Source organism: Calidris pugnax, unplaced genomic scaffold, assembly GCF_001431845.1.
Source record: "Calidris pugnax isolate Ruff unplaced genomic scaffold, ASM143184v1 scaffold54, whole genome shotgun sequence".
Lineage (NCBI taxonomy): Eukaryota > Metazoa > Chordata > Aves > Charadriiformes > Scolopacidae > Calidris > Calidris pugnax.
The window spans coordinates 318,815-336,935 of record NW_015090864.1 but is presented as its reverse complement, the minus strand read 5'-3'; the positions used below and the strand labels follow the sequence as shown (position 1 = coordinate 336,935).

General features: G+C 49.0%; 1 protein-coding gene across 1 annotated transcript in view; it reads left to right on the top strand.

The window, feature by feature from the left end:
* The first annotated feature begins 33 nt into the window (after positions 1 to 33).
* The window catches only part of PTH1R (parathyroid hormone 1 receptor), a 125,091-nt gene continuing 107,003 nt past the window's right edge, over positions 34 to 18,121 (top strand). The window contains exon 1 of the mRNA XM_014945122.1: positions 34 to 191. Within this exon, the coding sequence (XP_014800608.1) occupies positions 117 to 191 (75 nt within the window). The 5' untranslated portion in view covers positions 34 to 116. The remainder of the gene's footprint in view (positions 192 to 18,121) is intronic.

The following is an 18,121-nucleotide window of genomic DNA, read 5'->3' as shown; positions in this document are numbered from 1 at the left end:
AGGGGGGGGGGCGGGAGGGAAGGAGAAATCATCTGCAAGAGGAGCGCTGGAAAGACCTCTCGTCCGTCCTCCTACTTCCCTGAGAGAGCTTGGATGCTGGAAGAAGCCTCTTGGATATGGGATCATATCTGGTTTATCACAGCCTGGGTTTGATCCTCTGCTGCTCCGTGTTGAGTTCGGTCTACGCACTGGTGAGTCCCTCAATCCTTTTTTCTTTTTTTTTTTTTTTTTTAATAATTCCCCCCTTCTTTGCATTCTTGAACGATCCGGGCGGCTGTTTCCTTGATGAGTAATTTACTGTATCAAGGATTTCGAAGGCAGAATTTTTTTTTCTCCAGCCCAGTGGTTTATTTCGCTGGCAGATAGTGTGTGTGTATGTGTGTGTGTGTGTGTGTGTGTGTGCATGCTGTTGGTCTCAAGAGTTGCTGCACCACCAGATGAAATTAAAATGTCTGTGCTTCCCAAAGAGTTTGAATCACTTTTAAAACCCCCTCCGGACAGGAACGCGTGCAGTTTGACAGGGCTGTGGGGAATAATTTCAGAGACACCTCTGGGTAAAGGGCAACTTTTCTTTTTCTTCTTCTTTTTCCTTTTCTTCTTATTTTTCCTTTTTTTTTTTTTTCTTTTTAATCCACCCCCCCTCCTCCTTCCTTTTAATTTAATCTTCTTAATCTGCAAATCTGCTTAATCTCAGCGAAACTGCGCCTTCCTCTTTGGGATGAAATTTGGAGAGGACCTTAGAGTGCAGGGTTTGCAGACAGTTTACGCATGGAAGTAGTATTAACCCTTGGCTTCCTGGCGCTGTTTTCACCTGTTTCTCCACACACCCAGAGAAAATATCTTTCCAGAGGTAGCAGAAAGGGCTAAACTCTGTCAAAACTGCCTTGCTGGTGGTGCCGGGGAGTGGGCTAACACCTACAGACCCCAAGTGGTCTTCAGAGCCCTTCTGCAGAAGGGAAATGTCAGACAGAATCGGCCACCAGATATTATATATTTGACACGTGCTTTCTCCATCCCTGGAATCACCGTCACCGCTGGTCCCTGCTCCAAAATTCATCTCCACCTCCAAAATTGATGTCTGCTTTCCACGGGGAATGGAGATGCGTTGGGAAGGGAGTGAGGTACCCCTGACCCTGGCTCCAGCCAGGTCCTCCCTGACCTTTCAGGGACCATCACCCCGACCCCTGGGTTTTGTAGGGACTGATTGGGACCTTGTTGCAGGGCTGTTGGGGGGTATTTCCCTCCCACGTCCAGCGTCGTGCTGGAGGGAAACATCTCAATAAACGAGGAGAAACAGCCCCTTGGAAAAACCTTCATTCTTGCAATCCATCCCTGTCTTGGTCTAACTCTAAGAACAAATCAGCCTTTCAAAACCCAAAGAAAACTGGGCAAGCTGAGGGGACCACGTGTAGATTTGTTGAGGTTTTAGTGATGGTTGAGGTTTCTCCCCTGTTCTGGGGTTGGATTGGCATCTCCGTGACGGCGGGTGGCTTTGGGACCATATCGTGACAGGGCTCGGTAGGTCCTGTAGCACCTGCTGCCCCCCAGCTCCACAGCACCGCTGGGGTCAGCCCCAAAATTCCTGCTAGTTTTGGTGTCTCTGCTGGTAGCAGTGAAAATCAGGTTCTTGAAACAGTTAGTAGCTGCGGTTTGACAAACTTCAGGGTCCAGAAAAAACAAGCGAGGGCTGCAGAGTGTGTCTACAGTCCCGTTCCTGGTTGTTTGCCCTCTCCCAGTACATCCCAGTACCTCTCAAAAGTGCCGAGGGCCAGAGAGTGAACCAAGTGTCATCCCTCTCATGTTCCTACGGGGGTTTTATTTGTGATATCCCCATCAAAACAGACGTTTTCAGATCACAAACGATCTGCTGGGCAGCGCGGGTCGAGGACAGGGCTCCGGGCCGGAGCGGCCGAACGTGCCCCACGCACCCGCTTCAGGGTGAGCTGGATTTGGAAAAAATCAGGAATAGCTCTGCCAGAAGCACAGAGGGGCAAGAAATCAGGGCAGTTTGCTGCAAAGGGCTAGGGGAGGAACGTGCAAGAGCATTCACTGTTGCATTTCCAAAAGCTCGATCCCCTCCTGCCCCCATTTAGGGTCCTGCCGCTAAAGACCCCATTGGGTTTAATTAGGCCCAGGCTGAAACGCATGTTTCAGACACTTTGCTTGCTTTTCAAGCCAGCTATTGACAGCTGAGGGAGTTGCCAGAAGGTTTGAAAAGTCATCCTGACAATTCAGGGGCTGCAGAGACGTGGTGTGTCCCTTCTGGCATCCACTTAGGCCAAATAAGAAGGTCAGCCCCATGTCATCCCGCTGCGTGGCCGCTTGCGAGGCAGGGAACAACTTGCAGGGTGCCTAAAGCCTGATTTTTTTTTAGGCTGTTGTTGTTTCTTTCCTGAGCTAATTTGATTTTTATATGAGCTTAAAACCAGTGTGTGGTATCGACTGCATGTTTCAGCCCCGTGGCACCTGAATTGCTACACTATGAGATGGGTGGTATATATATATATTTGATATTGGATGAAGCAGTTCTGAGTGTGGTTCGTGAGCTGCCATCAGTAGAAGTCACCGAGTGCCTCTCTCCTAGAAGCCACAAGCCATGAGGGTGGCTGGAGAAGGATGGGGATGCAAGGACTTCATCTGGAGGCAGGCTCTCTGGCAGCCTTGGGTGAAACTCAAAGTGGTACCCGCTCTTTCACTGCCCCAGCAGAGCAAAGCAAAGCTCTGCTGTGGGCTCTGTTGAGTCAGGAGGGTTCCTGCAGACCGAGGCAGGTGATCTCTCCAAGCTTTGGGACACAGTTCATCCATCTGAAGGTGGAAGATTCAAATCTTGAGAGCCGTGGCCCTAATTGCTGGGCGCTTTGCAGCTGGAAGTTGGTGATGCTGAGATCAGGCAGAGCATGATCTGTCCTAAATCTGAGGCTGTCATTCCCTTTATTCCTTTTGGCAGCCAGCAAAGATGATAGTAAAGATATTTTTTGAAGCAAGAGTGCTGAAGTAGGGAAGGGAAACGGTTTCTTTGATCGTCTGTGTCACCGGTACATAACGGGGCAGGACGTTGGCAGCTGAAGTGCTTCTCTGCAACACACAGGCTGCGTGTCCCTGCATTAACTGATCACCAAGATGGGAAATTCAGCACCCGGAAAAATGCTCTGGGAGAGAGACCTTGCAGAGATAAAAGTGTCTGTGCAGAAATCATGTCCCCCCCATGAGCCTCCAACCACGTAAAGTCCATAGAGGTGCGAGCATCCCTGTCCCGAGATTTTGAGGGAGACAGAGGGGTGGATGTGGGTGAAGTACATTTTGATGTGTTTGATGTGGGGTAAAGTATTGGGTGAAGTTCTCCTCTCCTCCAGCTCCCCTGGCAGTCCAGAGAAATCCTCCCCCAGCATTTCCCTGGGAATATTGTGATTAACACCTGCCGAAACAGCGAGGGGAATTTCTCTTGTCGGTTGAGCTCTTTGAGCCTGAAATCTGGAGGGGACAGAGGGTAAATTGAGATTAATTCTGCTATTTGGTCCAAGGGTCGGGGAAGTAAAAGCCAGACAGCCCTGCAAACATGGGCTCGGAAAGAAGATGGGTATAAAAGGAGCTTTAAAAGTAGGGTCCGACATCAGCAGAGCACGGGAGAAGTTAAGATGCAGGCACTATGATTTTATCTGAAAGGTGTTACTGGAGTTCCTCATAGAAAAACTTGCCCATGTCCCACTCCCAGCTGAAAATTCCATGGTTTGCTCATGGTTTTCCCTTTATTTCCTTCACTTGCCAGTCTCAGCCTGGCAGCCCCCAACGCAGTTGTCACTGGAGGAGATATTCTGAATAATAATAATAATAATAATAATAATAATAATAATAATAATAGTACACCAGCCTTCTGCAGGGCTTTGGACCAGAATAGCTCTATTTTGGGATCGGGAGGGTCTTGCTTTTCAGCAGTGGTCAGTGCCACGCAGAAGGTGCTGCACATCAGGGGGGACACTTTTTGGCAGAAAATCAGTCTTGACCCCTTTCTGTTTTGTTGCAGCCAGAGGTTCCCCAGCCCTGGCCCCGCTCAGGCTGCTTGGACAATGCTGAAGCTTCCCTCTAGTTTTGCAGAGAAGCTGCAGCAGCCCCCTCCCAAAAATTCAAGGGGTATCCTAAGGGGATTGGAAACCCTTTCTTGGAGGCATAACCCAAAGCAGGGACAAGCTCAGCCAGGTCACCTGCAGAAAGGTCCCAGCCCCTATTCCCAAGGTGTCCACACCAGAATTGGTGTTAATTTCTGGAAGGAAGGTCCAGTATAAATCAGAAAGTTCCCACCAGAGTGAAGGGACAAGCTCAGCCAGGTCACCTGCAGAAAGGTCCCAGCCCCTATTCCCAAGGTGTCCACACCAGAATTGGTGTTAATTTCTGGAAGGAAGGTCCAGTATAAATCAGAAAGTTCCCACCAGAGTGATACTCAGGTCACCAACTTGCCAAGACTCTGGTCCTTGGACAACAAAACAGCTGGATTAAGGAGGTGCTGGCCAGTGTTTTGCTCTTTGACTTGTTTCTTCTTGCTCCTCTGATCAGACCCACATTTGCACAGATTGGGAAAGAATTGGAAGTTGAATAATTTATAGCTGGAAAGGAAAGGTAATAATATTCTGCCTCGGAATACAGCCAGCGATGGAAAAAAAAATCGTAGTAATAAAATAATCCTATATGGAGATCTCGCAAATCCCGACTAGCTGTCTAACTTCATTAAATAAAGACAGGCTGCAAGTGCAGGGAAACAATGTCTGAAATGTTCTTTTCTCCGCACACGCTTGGGAGCGTGCCCATCCCTGCCCCGTCTATTTATGAAAGATACGATTTTTTTGTTATTGTACTTCGGGATTAGCAGATATCCCTGGACTATAAAATACTCGACCGCAAAATATAAAGCAAACAAGCCTCCGCGTCAGGGTAATGCAGGGGCTGGGATTTCAGCCCGGGCAAGCCAAAAAAAAGTTCAGCTGCCAAAGCAAACAAGCCTCCGCGTCAGGGTAATGCAAGGGCTGGGATTTCAGCCCGGGCAAGCCAAAAAGAAGTTCAGCTGCCCGGTGGCGAGTCTGACCTGAGAGCAGACTGGGTTTGCTGGGAGCATGGGGAAGAGGAAAAGCAAGAGGGCAACTGTGCACACAGGGAGCAGGGGGGGGGGTTGGTCAAAGCTGGAGGAAATGAAATCCGAGGTGTGCTTTTCAGGTCCAGGCAGTTGTTGTTTGGTTTCTGGCCTCCTAGAAATAGCCCCCCGAGCTGTGCTTTGAGATGACAGTGGGATTAATTCCGGCTGGGGCGATGGTGTGTCTGCGGTCCCCAGCCCAGGGGGTACCCCCAGCCCCAGACAGCTCAAGCAGAGACAGCTGCTGGCCCTGCCACCGCCGTGTCCCTTTGAAAAACGATGCTGAGAGTCGTCCCGTGGCTGTATGTCTCAGATCATCTCTTTTCCTGGGCTGGCTGTACCCAAAAGGGACTCTCCGAGGGTGCAGAGGCTTTGGTTGGAGGATTTCCCTCCGTTTGGGAATCACACCGCTCTGCCCCTCTGATCAAATTCAGTTGAAATCAGTCCCTTGGTTTGCAAGGGTTATTTATTTGGGGCACGGACATCACTCTGGAACCCCCAAATCACAACTATTACCGGGCAGCAGCGTGGGCTGAGGTGGTAAAACACCTCTCCTGGCACCGGGATGCAGACCCTGGGGAAAATCCTGCTCCCTGGAGCGGGCGGCAGAGCTACAGCTCCAGCTAAACCCTGCAGTCGTTGAATTTTCTTTCTGCCTAAAGATGAGGAGGAGGGAATAGCAGAGCCGGACTCCAGCTGTCTCTGACTTAAAACCCTCCTGGGAACTGGCCTTCGTTGCTGGAAAAAGGGGATGAAGCCCCGGTGTGTGTTTAGGTACTCACTAAACTCTGCGGCTCTTCCAACCTCCCGGCGGTCGCTGGGCTCGTCTCTGCCTTTTCAGTTCTGATCCCTCCAAACCCCTTCACCCTCTGACACTGCCCGGGTCAAGGGGAGAAACCAACAGGGATCCCCCACCCTTTTCGAGGGGCAAAAGGGGAAGTGTAGAGGAGTTTCTCTCTCTGCTCAGTTCTTGCTGAAAGTGCTATTTTAGCGTTTCTCGATTAGTAACCATTCCAACAGAAAAAAAAACCCAAAGAAACTGCATCCCTCAGGGCAAGCCCTGATCAAAAGGAAGATTAGACCATATCAAAGATATTTTTCCCTGATATGGTGAATTTTCTTTCTCCCTCTGCATCCTCTTGGCTGTTAGAATATCTCTTGGCTGTCTCGCCCCGTAACACCTCAGGCTTCAGCTGGTCTTGCAAGAGCCGCTGTACTAAAGATGATCTTTGTGTTGCACCTCTCATGACGTGGCAATAAACAGATCACCCTTGGGGCTGAACCTCAGCCAGCAGAATACCTGCTGGGTCAGACTGAGCTCTGCTGTCCTGTGTCACAGGAAGAAAACACCCAAACAAGTGCTTAATGTACCTGGTTTGGCATTAATCCCTTTATTTCCACTGAGGCCGAGCTGACCTTTGCCAGTGATTAGAGGGGCTCTGTGTTTTAGGGTTTTCCTTTTCCTTTGGAGGCTCAGCCTGGACTAACTTTCAGAAACCTGGTTTTTCAAGAAAGGAAAATTTTGGGCTGATGGCATCTTCTTAACAGATTGGACTTTGATCCACCTCTAACACAAATTCCTCCGACAGCGTTCAGGTGATGGTTCGGTTGTTGAAATCTTCTGCAAGGTTGTTCTGTCTTTCTGGTCACGTGTTTTTCCCTTTGCCCAGCAAAGCAGAAAGTGGACTTCTCTGCCCCTTTTCCCCTCTCACCCCTCCAGCATCTCAAGTTCAAGGGCATTTCAGCAGGACAGGGATTGTGCCCCTGTCTCCTTCCTTCCCTCCTGACCATCTGCACCCTTCCAGGAGCTGATTCAACTCACTGAGCTTGCACAAAACTGAGATGTTCTCTTGTTTCCAAGATGGAAACAAGAAAATAAATGGAGAAGAAGGTTTGTAGCTGGGTCAGGGAATGGTATGTGCACAGCAAAGGCTTGGATGAATCTCCAAGACACACAAAGGAGAGGTGGGGACAAGAAGGGAGAGTGGTCAGCAATTGTGTGCAGGTTCTCCCTGACACCACACTTGTACAGTCACGTTATGCTCTCATAAGCTCCCTAAATTCTCCATCTGACAGACCCACACCCCATCCCTGCTGTATCTCCCACTCCTTGGCAATAAATACACATACAGCAGTGTGAGCCACTCACGGGGCTCAACGTGAGATCAACGTAGGCTTCGTGCTACCTCTGAACCTCCCTGTCGTGGTTTAGCCCCAACCAGCAACTAGGACCACGCAGGCACTCGCTCAGTCCCCTCAGTTTGGATGGGGGAGAGAATAAGAAGAGTTAAAGTGAAAAAAAAAGTTCTGGGTTGAGATAAAGATGGCTTAATAGGTAAAGCAAAAGCCCTGCATGCAAGCAAAGCAAAGCAAAACAAGAAAACCCCAGGAAAGCTGGGCTCCATGACATGTAGCAGTTACTCGGGAAGACAAACACCATCACTCCAAGCATCCCCCCTTCCTTCTTCTTCTCCAGCTTTATACACTGAGCATGACACCACATGGCATGGGATATCCCTTTGGGCAGTTGGGGTCAGCTGTCCTGGCTGTGTCTCCTCCTAATTTCTTGTGCACCTCCCAGCCTACTCACCAGCGGGGTGGGCTGAGGAGCAAAAAAGTCTTGACTGCTTAGAAAGAACCAAAAAATGTTAGTGTGCTCCTAACACTTCTCATCCCAAATACAAAACATTGCACTACACCAGTTGCTAGCAAGAAAGTCAACTCCACCCTCACCATGACACCCCTCCATCAGCCATACCATCTGATCAGGAACACTCTTCTTGGCAGAGTCTTTGTCTGAGCACATCAGGAACACTCTTCTTGGCAGAGTCTTTGAGCAAGGTGAGTCCTGCAGATAGTGCCAAGTGGTGGTGCAGGCTAACACAGGTCAGGGTATTGGATATGACTATACTTTGAGTTTTTTGGGGAAAAAAAAGATGAGTTTGGGCTTATAGACATGAAGTGTGCTGTGCCACTTGGCTTCAGGGTCAGAGGACAGGACCCATCCCTTGTATTTATCAGTACAGACATAAACAGGGAATTTCAAGACTTAGGAGCGGCCCAGACAAGCTGGGATACAACACAGTTGGTGCCCATTTTTGTGCTTTCTGGCCCGTTGCTTGCTGGGACAGTGAAATGGTCAAGCCAAACCATTCCCACCATGTCCAGGTCAAGGAAGGTGTTGAGCCAGGCAGGACTAGACAACACAGCCAACTTGTCCTGGCTCACTTCTCTGACCCCACCAAAGCCCAGAACCAATGAACCTTCACAGTCCAAAGGTGTTTGGTGTCTTTGAGTCTTTCCATCCTAACGACCTCCAGTATCAGCCGTCTGTCAGATAAGGACAGCTCATCAAAGGAGACATGACCTCCTGGAAAAGACCCCCTCTTAGATCAGCGTCTGGGGCAAGGGCTGGAGACAGGAGTTGCTGTCTCAGCACACAAGGCAGGCTGGTTATCTCGTTTTATCTCACGGCTGCCCCGTTGCTAATCAGGGTTCCTTGATGTTATCTTTAGTTCAGTCTCCCTTCCCCTCTCTCCAGGCATTTCGGTGTATTTATCTGCTCAGTCTTGCCACACCGAGAGCAAGCAGCAGCCTCAATTGCATCTGTAAAGGCAGGTTTGGAAGCCACTGGGTGTCCTTAGAAAACCTTTTCTTCCCTTCGCTGAACTTTGGCTTGGGACCTAAATGGGGTTTTTTTCTGTATGTTTTAACAGAAAAAGTGAGTGGTATGCAAAACTTCACGCTAGCCACGGGTTAAAGGATGAGGCACTTTGTAAAGAGCAACAGATGGCAGGGAACTGCTGCCTCTTGGGCACGTAGCAGAAGACAAATGATCAATTAACCGAGACTCAGCGGGACTTTGGGTGACTCTGCCGCTGCTTAGGACCACTAGCAAGTCATTTAATCATCATCTTATTGCCTTTATTTATTCACCTGGGGTTTATGCCTTGAGCACTCAAGGGATTGCAGCATCCCAGGGGCCCGTCTCGTCCACTAACCACAGGAATGGTGCTGGGAGCAGACATGGAGTGGGACATTTCTTAGCTCAGGAGGAAAAGGAGGGTTTCAGAAGCTGGAAGCACCCTGGCCCTCCTCTGCCCAGGAAAGCTGGACCCAGGAGTATCATTTGAAACTGATCTTGTTCACACTTCCCTGCATTGCACTGTTAAGGGAACACCTCCCCCGCGTGACGACAGCCAGCTCTGACATTTCTGTTGCTTTCTTTGGCCTTTCTGAAAGAGTAGGGAGAAAGAAATCAACATTTTTGACCAACCTGGAAGGCACATGGGTGTGCATTCGAACCACTCCCTGCAGGCACCAGAAGACAAGGCTGACTCCGGCTCATGCACAGGCTCACTTGCACCCAGACCGTATTACTGCTGTTTCCTTTATTCTCAAGACCTGAGAGTAATTAATCCATTGATCTTGTGAGTTAAAACACGGTAAGGCAAAGCCTGATCTCCCCCAGGAGTAAATACCCCTGTAGCCTCTTCTGTTACACAAAGATACAAATCGAACTCCAAAATTCAGTGAAACCACTGGACTGATTTCCATGGACTTCACGTGCTATTTCCATCTATCCCACTTTTATTGCCTCAACCCCTTGTCCTGATGTTACCTTGACTTTCTTCTCAACTTCTGCATCCCAAACCACTTCTTGTCTCAGACATGGAGCAATCAGAGCTAAAGAAGCTTTTCGACACCGGCTACAGCGAGCAATTGCAAGGAAATGACCTGTTTCTCCAGGCTGCACTCAAGGAGTAAGATCAATAAAGCAACATTATGTAGCGTATCTATTTCGTGGTTAGCGATTTCACTCAGCTCAGTAAAAATACAGCAAAAAAAAAAAAATTACTAAAATAAAAGTGGCAGAGAGCTGATAAGAAGTGGAACTGCTAAGAGTCGACCAACAGATAGAGCTTCAAAAGCAGGAATTGCTGACTTATCAAGAGCCATCAGCTCATGAAGCCTTTTAACCTCCCAGAGTTCATATCCCTGAATTTTCCTTTTGGGCTTGTGTTTTCTTCCAGTGCCCTCAAGGTTACACTCACTGAATTGCTTGCCTCTTCAATAAGGAGAGGAGACCAGGAGATTTAGCTCTCCCATTGACTTTCTGTGGGCTTTCAGGCAGTTCTTGCTCTGTGTGTGCAGCGGAGGCACAGAGGAGTTGTGGGCAATGAAGGTGGACTCTGTGCATTTGGAAACGTGGTTGATTTTTATTGTTCTTCCCAGAAAAGGATAAAAGAGAGAGAGATGCCTCTACAGGCGCTGAGGTGGAAATGTTTTCCCAATCTAAATAGCCATGGTTACTAAAACACACACCAGTAGGTGGTCAGAGGGTCTGACGCTCTGTATCTAATGCAGACGTGGATTATTTTCACAAAATTACCAGAACTGTTTACCCAGACTAGCCACTGGATGGGGACAAAGCAGGAGAGGGTTGATTTCCCTTGCTTGGCTTTCGATGCCAGCAATTTGTGGTCGTTCATCTCAGAGCTGCCCCACATCCTCAAGGGACCTGCTCAGCTGCAGAGCTTCCCACCAGAGATCATCTGTGATTGCCCTCCACAGAACCTGGGTGGGCCTCGAGGTCCTGTTTCCTCAGCTGATGAAGACGAGGGGTTTGATACAAAACTGTTATGGACAAGTGAGTCTGTGGGTACAACAGTTGGGCTCTGACTCATGCCATAGCATTGTTAAACAGTCTTGGAGCATCCCACCATAGGATCCCACAGCAGAGCACCAGTTTTCATTTCCAAATTCATTTCCCACCATGACTGGTGTTTCTCCATCAGCCTTTCACCACCACAATGAAGCATGTTTGTTGTTGTTCTTTTTTGTTTCATTCCTGGGATCAGATGTTCTCTGTGATTTGCCTCAACCTCATCATAGAAACCACAAAGCTCAAGGGGGCAGAGTTTTTTTGCTGGCGTAAATCAAGCGGTGTTCCTGCGGAGCGCAGAAGGGCCAAGAGAATCTCATCTGATGTCAATCAGTGTCACTGCAGGGAAATGAGGAGAGAGCCAGACTGTAAACTGGAGAAGCCCAACTGGCACATGCTGGTCCTGGTCTTCTGGCCCTGGGTTGCAGCTGGACAGGAAGGTTCTGCAAATTGAGAGATCTGGGTCGGATGACAGGCCCTCAGTTTCCAGATGCTTCTCCAAACCATGTTCGGCCATGCTTCAGTAGCTTCTTTTGTGGCTGGCTGCCTTGTGCAATGAATGCCTTCTTGAAAACATTTAAATATGAGCAATTTGGGGGAGGAGGGGGGGGTGGATAAAAAAGGGGGGAGTGTCGTTCTTGTTTCTGGCTCCGGTGGCAGTGGGGAAGGATGATAAGCAGAATAACAAAAAGGGGGGAGTGTCGTTCTTGTTTCTGGCTCCGGTGGCAGTGGGGAAGGATGATAAGCATTCCAGCAGGCTGGATTTTTCAAACCACAGGGTAGGGATGAATTCAGCTGTGGATTTGGGTCCATTCTTAAAGGATGCCAAATCATGATGTCTGAATCTAAGAGATTTGAGCAAATTTAGCATCAGTGTTTAAAGCCGACCGTGCAATAGACTATCGCATTATTTTCTTTCCCACCCAAATTTTTATACTGATTTTGCCCGTGCATCCCTTGGTGTCATCGACAACGTCAGTGAGATCAACAAACAGAACTTAAAATGTCTTTTGCAAATATTTTGTAGGACTGGAAGTGGGAAATTAGGCTATTCAAAGTCACAGCTACTGTGTGCTCCTAATTGACTCTGTCATCAGCAAAAGATGACTCAGGTTTATGGAGGAGCAGGGGGAGGGGAGCGTGCTTCAGCTGGTGCAAATGGAACAGTCAGCCCTTGTTTTGCACCCAGGTAAGAATCCGGCCCTGGTCCTGTGCCAACAAATCTGAACACCAAGAGGATTTCCGTAGGGGTCAATGCGGGCATGTGCTTGGCTGACCTGACTCAGCGCTTCCTGGAGCGATAAGGGCTCTGAGTTCCCCAAACAAGCAGAACAATGGCCAAGCCGAAGGTCCACCCCACCAACAGAGCTGGGTGAAAGAGAGAGAGGCTCGATGTGGAGCAGGAGCAGGTGGACCCCTGTGTCCTTCCATTTGCCAGTTTTCCTGTTTCTGCTGACATGGAGGTGAATCACCCATCCCGCCTGTAATTGCAAAGCAGCTAAATTTGCTGCATAATAATTGTCAGCATTCATTCTGGGGGGTTGCATGAGTAGGTGAGAGTCCATAGGGTGGGCACAGAGATCTAGTAGTTCTGGGCATGCAAGTCCTTTCCCAGCTTGGTGCCTAACTCCCTTCTACTCTACTGACAGTGCCAGCCTTCATTATCAGCAGTTAGTCCTCCAGAAGAAGCGATTATGTGTTGTCTCACTGTTGTGGCAGTAGCTTCTGCTTTTTTTCTGGGTTTCCTTATTCATCACTTCCCCCTTCATCTCTTGGTAGCATCATCGTTCCTTACCCTACTGCTGACCCTAAGCCCTCAGCTTTCAAACGAAATTGAAGAATACTCCATTGGAAAGTACCTCCTTAGGGTTCAGAGTCAACATCCGGCAGAAAGTAGACCAGGCAAAGATTTCATGCCTCCAAAAGCATCAGGCTGAGGAGCCTGTTTCCAAAGAAGCCTGCAGGGCAATGCAAAACAGGATGATTTGGGAGGAGAAGGCGGTTTAACCCATAAAATTCCAGCATTTTGTGTCTCCCCTTCCAGCCTTGTTGCTGCGAGATTGGGGAAAAGGAGTGACAGACGCTAGAACAGGTTCCACACCTCCTACAAATCACCCGTTCCTGGCTGGAAATAGATGGTACCCAAGAAGGCTAAGCTGATACCTCTGGCTTTTTGGGATACAAAGAGGATAGACTGAAGGCAGGTCATGAGATGACAGGAGATAAGACCATTCTGGGGAGGGTCCAAGTCCTTATCTTAAAGCCTTGGGTTGGTATTTGAACCCTGAGAAGGATGGACAAGAGAGGGCAGACAAGACTTTGGCACTGCTTAAAGCTCCCAGCTGACAGGGCTTTGCCCTCACTAATAAGCAAAAACAGGCAGGCCAGGGCTGAAGTGCTGCCCCATGATCCTCCATGCTGTTCTACTGGCAGCACACTCCTTGGCCTGTCTTAATTCTTACCAGCTTACACCCTTCCAACATATACAATTCCATGATTCTATCCCAAAACATGCTTCATCACATTTTAGGTGTTCTGTGGGCTCTAGGAGGTGGTTTGGATGAGGCCACATATTGCTTTGGCAAAAAGATATTAATAGAATGATATAATGGTTTGGATTGGGTTGGAAGGGACCTTAAAGATCATCTAAACCATGGGCAGGGACACCTGCCACTAGACCAAGTTGCTCGAAGCCCCATCCAGCCTGGCCTTGAACCCCTCCAGGGATGGGGCAGACAGAGCTTTCCTGGGCAACCTGTTCCTGTGTCTCACCACCCTTATATTGTAGACATATGGACATGGACATGGTCAAAGGGGACAGACAACAGGGCCCAGATGATTTATTTTCTCACACAGGATTAAGTGATGCTTGTGGTACCATGGGCAGGGATCCCACATTGCAGCAGGTCCCTTTTCAGGGCTGGCTGGGTCCCTGCTACAGTCACATCCAAGGCATCAACAGCCCCAAAACAGGGCTCTGTTGGGACTCTGACCACCAGCCACCACTCAGTACCCCTGAAGTGTGGGGCGATGCCTCTATCCCAACAGCACGATGCATGGATGTCCCATTGCAACGTGCTCCAGGGTGCGTTTGGCCTCTTGCAACGGGTTGCAGCTTGTGCTTTTTGATCTGGGGACCTTCCTCTCCATCTCCCACTGAGGCACGAACAGCCACCCCAGTTTTTCTCCCCACCGTGCCTTCCCCCGTGGCTCTGAGGCCACGGCTGCCCTCAGCTCCAGGTGAGCAGCACGTCAAACCTTCCAGCGTCTCCCCTCCATGCCCAGCAAAAGGAGGAGACGGAGGAGGATGCCGGAGCTGACTGGCTGGAGCTGGGAGGACGTCATGGCCCGGAGCTGCCTGCACCACACTGAGAGCTTAATGTGCCATAATCACAGAGCTGGCCTTGTTGTAACGGCACCCCGGCCTTGCACGGCTCCCGGCCGCCACTGCCAGCTCCCGCGTTCCCTGCCCGCGGTTGCTGAGGGGTGGTTTTTTTGGAACAGATCCCCCTCCTCCTCCTCCTCCTTGAGCAAAAAGGGAGAGGGGGTCTTCAGGGAGGAGGGGAGAGAGCGGGGAGCGGGGTGGTTGTTCCGTCTCGGCCACCGATGGTGCCGACCCTATCGGGTCATGAATCGGAACATTAATCAGCGTTATGGGACTTGGGACGGGGTCAGATACCTGTGGTTTGAGGCGGGCTGGCAGGCCTCAGCATCGCCGGAGTCATAATACCACACACTGCTCATGAAAGAGAGGAGCCTGCGACGTTCCAGGAGGCATGGTGCCGGGAGGGACGGGGGGACGGGCTCGGGAGGTGGCTGCTGAGGGGAGGGGGCGGGAAAGGAAAGGAGAAAGGAAGAGGGGAAAAAAATAGAAAAAAAAAAAAAAAGAAAGAAACCCTTTCCGTGGGTTTCCTGGCTGCTCTGCCTGCAGGAGTATGAGAGGAGAGGGCAGCTTCTTTTATAACTGGCCTGCTGATCCTTGGCCTCGCCTCTTGCATCTTCTGGGCAGGGATTTTGCTGCTCATCCCTTCCCACGAGCTTTGGCAAGAAAGTGGGGCTAAGAGAGCACGCAAATTAATTACACCAACCAGACAGGAGAAGCAGCAGAGGAGCTGGGAAGGCAGGGCCCTAAAGGCCATGCCAGGAGCTTGGGAGAGAAATAAATGGGATTCCTGTTCCTGGGAAGAGGGGACCGGAGGAGACAGAGCCCCTTCATTGCCCTTGTGATTGAGGCTGTTTTGCTTTCCAAGGCAGCTTGAAGCAGGCTCTCAGTTGCATCTGGCTTTTAGATGATATTAGGTGTTATAAAGTCTAAGGAAAGCTCTCAGGAGTTCAGGTTTGGGTCCACTTGGGCAGTTTGTAGAACTTTCCATGCTGGTTTCTCCCTCCTCATGACAGGACACTGTAGCTGAGCTGACAGGGTGGGAGAAGATCAGGAAGACCTGAGCGTGCTGTGATGGACACCTTGGCTATGCCAAGTTGTGTTTTCCCTTCTATCTGTGATATCTGGAAGGAGACAGGAGTCCTCATAACAAGCACGGGGTTGACCATGACACTGTCAGCTTTGCTTGGAAGTCAGATGAGGTGGATCTCACCTGCTTTTGGAGGTCACTCCAAAAGATAGAGCTTCTCCATCTCCAAGGGAGGGAAGTAACTCAGTTTTCCTCCATAGGCAGCAGAGATCCATCAAGGAGAGAGATGCTTCAGCAGGCACCCAGAGGGGAACAGATAGGACACAACGATGTCACTGGGTTTTGCCCTACTTGCAGGTGAACTCCTGATATCATGGATATCTGCAGTGAGGCAAGATGAAGCCCTCAAGAGACTCTGTGTCTGGTCCCATCAGTGCAGGCTGACACAAGCTGTTTCTGCCTGTGGTCTAAGCAACCAAAAGTCACCTCCAAACAGGAGATGCTAGGCCTCCTGGCCACTACAAGGCCAAGCCCGGGCCCATTGGCTGAGTGTTGCATCTTTCTCCTCTTTTTTTTCTGTTCTTTACCTGGTTTTGTGTTTTTATTATTGCATCTTTTAACCACAGCAGGCTTTAGGCCATCCTCCCTGTTTTTAAGACAATAATGTTGCATTTATGGAATCATGGTTAGTGGCATCAGCAGGATGTTCTCAAAGGCTTCTCGGTTTCCGTGAACACTGTCTGCTCTGAATTTATTTTGCCAATTGATGCCAACATTTGACCTTGTCAGTCTGCCTGTGGTCTAAGCAACCAAAAGTCACATCCAAACAGGAGGTGCTAGGCCACACTGCAAGACAAAGACCAGGCCCATTGGCTTAGCGTTGCATCTTCCTCCTCTTTTTTTTCTGTTCTTTACCTGGTTTTGTGTTTTTATTATTGCATCTTTTAACCACAGCAGGCTTTAGGCCATCCTCCCTGTTTTTAAGACAATAATGTTGCATTTATGGAATCATGGTTAGTGGCATCAGCAGGATGTTCTCAAAGGCTTCTCGGTTTCTGTGAACACTGTCTGCTCTGAATTTATTTTGCCAATAGATGCCAACATTTGACCTTGTCAGTCTTTTCCCCTCTGCCACGTAGAAAAAAACCTCGCTAGCCTTTGCAGTACAGTGGACATCTCTTTCTCCTCCTAACAAAAGACAGTTGCAGGTAGCACCCAGTGCTGCAGTGGAGACCTTGCTTTAGCAACCCATTTGAATGATTACAGGTGGAAAATATTCCTAAAATTACGGCAGTTGTTTAAAATAGCATGAGCTTTTCAAAAAAGGGAAGTTTTTGTTTCTCTTCCTTTTTTATCCCCTTATTCTGGAACTCCGGAGTTGAGCATCTCCAGCTTCTTTCTGCTGCTGTGGCAGGTAAATGCTAGCTTTTATTTTAAATGTGAGCTGTGTTTCCCTCAACACATGACTCCAGAAGGTAAAGTTCAAAGAAAACCAGGCTTAAAAAACACCAGATAAAGGAGTGAGAACTTTTAGTCCTGATGCATGGTCATGTATTTGAATGGTAGGGGGAAATGAGTAAGAAACTACTATTATCTCCTTCTTGCGCGTCCTTCAGCATATCATCCTCTGGAAGGACTTGACAAAGTAGTTGTCTAAAGAGTCTGGGGGAGTTACTGAAAGCAAAAGCTCTTTCGTCGTTTTTCCCTGTGTCAGTCACTGCGAGGCAGAGAAAAGTGTCAGGGCAAATTAAAAGAAAACAGTAATCTCATGCATTTTTGCTCCTCTGGGGACCACTGCTGTTTGCTTTGTTTGTATATGAATAGGTGTTCTCCTGCAAAAGCCTAGACAGAAAATTGTTTTCATTTGTTCAGTGTTTTGAGGATGATTTGGTCTTTTGTTGCATTTGTGATGTTCAGAGTTAGGAGATCGTGGTGCTGAAGATCTCATGTTTGGAATTGGGGAATGCACATTTGGAAAGAGGCAAAACTCTGCATTTTGTGCATGAATCAAAAATTAAAAAAAAATACATAAAAAAAGGAATCCTGAATGTGACTAACAGAGAACAGTCACAGTAAGAACCCTGGAGCCAAAAGTGGTCTCTGGAGAACACAGAGACTGCCTTGGACTAAGTGAACACAAGCATCACAAGTAGCTGTGTAAGCATCTCCCAGAGGAATACTTAGGAAGCTCCTTTCTCATCCCAGTGCTCCTGTTTCCTCTTGGCTGAGTTGGAGCTGGAAGCTTTTAGAGGCAAAGACTGCCTTGTGCTCTGGTCCAGGTTCCCTTGGGCATCCTGGGCAGGAGATTCCTCTTGCCCGCTCTGAGATGTCTAGATGTCTACCTGGGCTTTGGAGTCTGAGCTTGCCCATGGAGCTCCAGCCAGCACAGCAATGAGCCTGGGGAGAGATTCAGTTCATTCTACCCAGGCAATGAAGGCTCAATTCATTTGCCTCCATATAGTCATCTAGAAGCACCCAGGCTGTCCAAGAGATCTGCCAAGGGCAGGTAGACATGGCACAGGACCAGCAGGAAGCCACGGAGTGGGAGCTGGAGGCCAAGTAAGGCATTGCAGGGCATCAAGTCGCACTCGACACCTTGTTTCTTGCCACCGAACAGCCTCTGGCAAAGCAAGATTTGGGATTTTCCTCTCTGTGGTCAGTGGAGCAGGACAGAGACCTGGAAAGGGTGCATCACCCTTCACAAGCAGAGTCTGTCTTTCTCTGTTGACTAAGTTGGAGGGACTCACCCTAGGACAGCTCAGGTACCTGTGGTGGATTTTGGCCTAAGGGATTAGGCTTGTATTAATTTCTGGACAGTTCCAATTCCTGCTCAAACCCAGTAGCTGCTGTAGCAATGCAAGCTGTTGCTACCAATAAAAATCTCTCCATGACTGCAGCAAGGCTGGGAATTTTATCCTTCCTTTC